Genomic DNA, 6,711 nt, shown 5'->3' with positions numbered 1-6,711 from the left:
CCGTTCTTATGAGCTAGAGTTCAAACACAATATGTGAACTATAGCGTTGAATATTTTTAAAAGAACACATACTGTAACAAAGAGCAATGCAATAAGAATGTAGAGAAGATGTAAGATAAGATGAATTCTCAAAAAACTTGTTTTATTATTTTTGTTGTTTGCAGTGGGTGCATGGGAATATGTGTGTATATGTCTGTGTGTGTTTGTGGGTGTGTCGTGTGTTATTGCTGTTTTTGATAAATATATGATTGTGTGCATATAGCATCAGTGTGTGTGTGTGTGTGTGTGTGTGTGTGTGTGATTTTGTGTGTTGCAGTGTATGCACTCATTTCACATTTGCTATTTCTGTTTTTCACTAAAACTAATGAAAAACTGAATGACATCTTATGATCACAACATAGAAGACAAGGCTGTTCTTCAGCTCTGAAAGATTTTCAAATGAACTTTGAATATTATCACTTGATATTATTAAGATTATAATAGGTGCAAGTTGATGATGCCATGAACATAGATCTTCATATAAAAAATAAAAAAGGAGCTCCTCCTCCTGTCTAGTTGGTTAGCCATGCCTGTCTTTTGTGATGCCTGAAGCACAATCAGATTAAGTTCTGGGTCATTCTTTCATTGTGATTGGTCTGGGGCCAATCAGTGAACAGGCAGTATTTATATTATAAAAACATAAAATCTTATTGGTTTAAACCAAAATCCATGTGACGTCCATTCCAATGGACGCAGGGTCTGAAGGGGTTAAGCCAGCTATATAGTAATTTTTTAAACAATAGTTGGATTAAATAAAACTGCCCAGCATGTTGGGCAAACATTTAACCCAACCGCTGGGTTTATTTTTAACCCAGGATTTTTTTTTTTTTTTAGAGTATAGCATTTTTACACAATTCTTGTATTTGGTGCAGCTTGCGAAAAGAAAAGTGTTTCCAATTTATATTATATTATATTATAAGAGCAATAAAAATTCATAACATTCTGAGAAGCTCCTAACGTTAAAAATAAAGGTAAAAAAAGTTTTGGAAGCACTTGATCTATAGTAAATGATCTGTATAAAATGTTTCATACATTATCATTATAACACATTATGTTGTATTATATTATATTGCATCATATATTAGGCCTACAATAAATATACACAATATTGCAAAAACAGTGCTTGAGTATATACAAAATATACTCATATCCACCATCTTGTACTCTCCCATAGATGGATATTTTCTGTGGTACCACTCACAAATAAGTCAATGTAATAGATACCAATTTTCAGTTTTTCTATGCTTACTTTATCTAAAAAGCAATTTTGTGGCCATCTTATGTACTATTTGACAGCTGTTTTGACAACTGAATCCTGTTCTCTTCATAAAGCACAAAAGGAAACATTTAAAGGGATAGTTCACCCAAAAATGAAAATTTTATGTTTATCTGCTTACCCCCAGCGCATCCAAGATGTAGGTGACTTTGTTTCTTCAGTAGAACACAAATTATGATTTTTAACTCCAACCGCTGCCGTCTGTCATTGGTATAATGCAAGTCAGCGGGAACTTGTACTATAAGAGTAAATAAAACACGACGGACAAATCCAAATGAAACCCTGCGGCTCGTGACGACACATTGATGTCCTAAGACACTGGTCTGATCGCGCTCTGACAGCGGCAGTGATGTCTAGCACTCATTGAAGTATATGCGCGAGACATCACTGCCGCTGTCAGAGCGCGATCAGACCAAACGAATCGAGTGATGAATGCAGTTGGACATAGTGGTGTATTAGAGGTAAAAAATGATATAAATACTGTTCGGTTTCTCGCACAAACCGATCGTTTCGTGTCTTAGGACATCAATGTGTCGTCACGAGCCGCAGGGTTTCATTTGGATTTGTCTGTCGTGTTTTATTTACTCTTATAGTACAAGTTCCCGCTGACTTGCATTATACCACTGACAGACGGCAGCGGTTGGAGTTAAAAATCATAATTTGTGTTCTACTAAAGAAACAAAGTCACCTACATCTTGGATGCGCTGGGGGTAAGCAGATAAACATCAAATTTTATTTTTGGGTGAACTATCCCTTTAACGGGAGTTTCATCATATATTCCTTAAACCTTACCTCCTTGATGGCATAATAATAAAGTACTGCTATTCAATAACTTGTAGTTTGCAGTTGTTTAGACAGTAGAACCCCTTTCAGTTCCACAGAGTACAGAATTACAGAGCGCTGTATTAAAGCTTTGTTAATATGTAAAAGCCTTAAATAAGCTATTAAGTTGCCCAAAGATTCATGTTTCTCAGGATTAAATACTAATGCTGTATTACCGAAAATCCTTCAATTGAACTCATTATTTTAACTGTTATCAGCACTGTTTCTGTGGCCTACAGTCTCAGAGCATGTTACTGAGAGATTCCCAGCAGTCTTATTTACTGTACTCTTAATAAAGCCTCTTTACAATAAAAATTGAGGACTCATGAACTTCCAGTTCCTCTTTTATCTCAATTTTTCATCTCTGTGTATATTTCCCTAACACACACACAGTAATGACATTAAAATGCTGATCAGACCAGTTTAATTTCCTGTCCCAAAATAACATGAATTCTGGAAATTCAGCAGGGTGAATTCGGGTAAATTGGGCCTCGCTGTAAAAACAAAAATGGCCCAATTTATTATTTCCCAGCCTCAGACGGAACACATAAACACAGTCTGGATCCATTTCACTGCGTCTGTTCATCAAAACATCAAAAACCAATCAATTAAAAAGAACCCACAAATCAGTTTCAAAATCAATAATTTATGGCAATGAGAATGAACAGCACACATTTTCATAACTCAAATCATCTTGGTAAAAAATTTGAACAAAGCAGTTTATAAACTGAAACAATACATTAGTAAACCAAGAAATTCAAGATCCCGGAGTTTCACACTGTGAAGTGGCTAAAGATCATGGTGCATAATCAAAAACAAAATAATGTTGATTTGGACGAGACCGTAGCATGAGAGATACTCTGTTAGTCGTCCAATAGATAGTAATCAATACCCTTACAAATGCTAAAATTCATTCATGGATTCATCCTATGTGAAAGTTCTTTTTCAGTCCACTAATCTTCCTTACATTATTAAAACTGTACGCAGTGGGTCTTTATAGGACTTTTATATATATATATAAATAAGATTAGGTGGATCTTGTCTTTATATCTCTTCTTTAAAAATTCACATTCTAGAGGACATTTAAAGATTCAAATAAACAACATTTAAGCATGTGACGAGAAAAAATCAGGTAGCGGTAGATTCAGAATACTGTGGTGATACATTCTGGAACTGATTAAGGTTGAACTGGAAGAGAAAACAAGCTTGACTGAGTCTATATTCAAAATAGGCACACAATTAACAGGCGCAATTTTCTACAGAGCAATAATATTTCACTTTGCCCTGATTTATAGTACAGTAGTACAAGGCATACATTTCACTGAACAAAAAGCACACTCTTTGGACACGTCTTTAAGATGGCTTGTGTCTCATCCCAAAGGCACAGAATACCCCACGAATACAAAATATTTAAGGCTCATTTCTACACTGACATACAAAATGTCTTCTCATGTACACCACTATACAAAGGCTTTCCTCATGAACAATTGTCCTATTATACAAATAATTCAAATTAAAAAAATACTGTTTTAAGGAATGTAAATATACGTATGATACACAAAAGAATATGTACAACCGAACACATTCATGTAAACAGAGAAACAAAAATCCTGAAACGAAAATGTAAACGTGTTTTCTTCTTCTGAACAAGTCACTCATTTTATGCTGTACAGTTACAAATTATAAATACATTAATCTCGCTTGCTATTTTTCCAGGTACACAAGTGTGACAGAAACAAACCAGAGATGCAAGGTAAATTAGTGGCACGCCAACAGTTTTTTTTTTTTTTTTTAAATTAGTAGCTTCGATTCCCAGTGCATTGTAACGACGTGTATATGAAATTACTCTCATGTCAAGCAGTAGGTCTCACTAAAACACATGTATAGCATTATTTACCATTACGTCACAGATGTAAACATTCGCTAAACAGCTGTTGATGTATATACTGCCCTGCAAAGGCAAAACGCAGGACCTTTTTTGACTCAATTTAACAGAATCTGGTCACATATCTGTCGTAACTCGGTTTGCTTTTGCATGGCAGTATAATGCAATAAATGCTAGACAGCAGTGCAACATATATTGTGTTTAAAGCTGCCTCGGTTTAAATCAAAACTCAGCGCTAAGAGGGTTTCAGTGGATCTCCCGTAGCAGTGTGTAATCGAGTGCCATTTATCTGTTATCTTTGGCAAAAGAGTGCATCATCCAGTTCACCTTGGTCTTCCAGCTCTCTCTTAGAGCTTCATTAAATTTCACTTTAAAGTTCTTCAGTGCTTCCTCCTCAGATTTCCCCAGTGCCAAAGAGTCCTGTTAGGGACAAAGTCACAATGAAGGTAGAATGTCACCACTGAACATATTCTGAATCTGCCTAGTTATGTTCATTATTCCCCTAACCCTCACGTTGAGTTCCAGTCATTTTTGACCGGGAGAGGATTTTCTTTTTCCTGAAAATGCTAATGTTAAAGACCCCCTGTGGTGAAAATCACGTATTTAATGTTGTTTAATGTGCTTTTTAATATGCTTTAAGACATACCATGTGCAAATTCATGTGTCTGTGACGTCACAAACTACCTTGTAACCAATCACGTCAACGTGCCAGTGGGCTTATCACTAACTGACCGTGCAAGGGAGTCTCAAAAGAAGCCAGGTTATCCCGGTATATTTTTCTGTTGATATGAAAAATCATGTAGATTTAACAATATGGCGAGTGTATGATGTATAGTTACAGTAGATTTAGTCGACTAAAATCTAATTTAGTTAAATTGTAATGCATAAAGCATTTCTCTAGCAATACACAGATCCTATACACTGATATAGGTACATCTGATATTCCCCAAACTGTTTATGTTCACCCAACTGTACTTTGCTCGCCAAAGCAGACGGTTTTTGACCGTTCAAGTGCAAAAAGACACGAAAGAGCAAAATTCAGCATATTTCAGGGATTGACACTTATTATTGAGGTACTACAGTTTTTGTTTAAAATTTTATTAGATTTGATTTTTAGTTTTAGATATTTAATTTTTTGTGTTTATGTCTTTTAGTTTTCGCTTTTAAATGTCTACGTTTTTATTTCTGTTATTTTAATACCTCAGGTTATGGTAAAGCTTAGAAACTAGATGAAATAAAATAAATATATATAAAAAATGTAAACTTATTTTTTTTATTTCAGTTAGTTTATTTCAAATAATGAAGATTTCTTTGGTTTTAGGTTTAGTTTTAACTACAATAACCCTTATACTTGTAAAATATATTGAATAATATGTCAAATAATGTTCTTAGCCTTTCCTTCCTGTGACAGAAGATACAATAGTTTACTATGAATTAAACAGAAATTAAATTAAATACAGTTTATTGTGTAAACAAAATAACAATAATGACCAGGAAAAAAATAATAATTATAAACCATCCCGAAATACACCGTGACTCTTATTCTGAAATGTCTGCAGCCTGCGTTGTAGCCTATTGTAGTAGCAGGCTACTAATGAGGAAGATAAATATGCATTCTTACAACCTACAACACATTACCATATAAACATAGTGTAGCAAACATTGTCGTAATTCATCAATATTAGTTTATAAGCAATCTCTTGGCATAAATGTGCGCTATTCATTAATTACTTAGCAGTCTGAAGTGCTGCTGCGCGAGCCTGTAGAGAGCGCAACAGCGCCGCGTTTCCCGTGGTTAGATCAGCGCGTTACACTTCAAATGTGCGCATCTTCCACACAGGACAGCATTCCTGACTGGATATCTTCCCAAATCGTCCATCTCTTTCATTTTCGTCTCGTTTTTATTCGTTGGCGAATATTAGAGTAGATTTTAGTCATAGTTTTAGTCATTCAAAACACATTTTTATTTAGTCATCGTCACGTTTTCGTCCGTGAAAAAATGTCGTTGACGAAAATTATGACGAAAATTATTCGTCAACGAAATTAACACTGTTCTCCACTAACGTTCTAAGCGTTTGTAAGGATACTGATTGTTAGAAGGCAGCTGTCTGACTCAGAGATGGCGAATGGGAACATGATTTGTATAGCATTAGCAACACATTATTAGCCGTTTGATAACATAGTCAAGCAAAAGGCTAATCATATTAATTACCGTTATGTGTCCGATGTTGTAAAGAGCGATACCATTGTGCAGCCTTTACCTCAGTAAGTTGACCGAGTGGATCTCTGAGCTGGAGTGAGTGAATGGAGGCGAGGCTAATTTGCATATTCATTGATCCGAGTATACTAAATGAGGCAAGGGTGTAGAATTTTTTAAACGTTTAAATATGTAATTTTGGTGATCAAAGAGTTTTAAAGGATAAAATTATTGACTACAGGGGGACTTGGACTAAAACGTTTTAGTCCCAGACGTCCCGCCCACAGACCTTTTTTCCTGAATGTCTGATGCATAAGGCACACAAAATGGGAAACACTTTGGGAGTTTCTAAGTCATCATCTGATAGGTTGAATTCTACAGGATTTCTAGGAGATCTGTGTGTCGCGTTTTTTAACGGTCTGCCTGGAAACAAAGTCGTTGTGACAACATACCCCCTCATGGAAGAAGATTTATAACTGTGACAATGAGCGC

At 35.3% G+C, this 6,711-nt stretch overlaps 1 protein-coding gene across 2 annotated transcripts in view; it reads right to left on the bottom strand.

The window, feature by feature from the left end:
• Positions 1–2,763: 2,763 nt before the first annotated feature.
• The window catches only part of pik3cd (phosphatidylinositol-4,5-bisphosphate 3-kinase, catalytic subunit delta), a 28,472-nt gene continuing 24,524 nt past the window's right edge, over positions 2,764–6,711 (bottom strand). For both annotated transcript variants that reach the window (XM_048177879.1, XM_048177880.1), the window contains exon 23: positions 2,764–4,442. In XM_048177879.1, the coding sequence (XP_048033836.1) occupies positions 4,308–4,442 (135 nt within the window). In that variant the 3' untranslated portion in view covers positions 2,764–4,307. The remainder of the gene's footprint in view (positions 4,443–6,711) is intronic.

Source organism: Megalobrama amblycephala, linkage group LG24, assembly GCF_018812025.1.
Source record: "Megalobrama amblycephala isolate DHTTF-2021 linkage group LG24, ASM1881202v1, whole genome shotgun sequence".
NCBI lineage: Eukaryota > Metazoa > Chordata > Actinopteri > Cypriniformes > Xenocyprididae > Megalobrama > Megalobrama amblycephala.
This window is presented reverse-complemented; position numbering and strand designations above follow the sequence as displayed.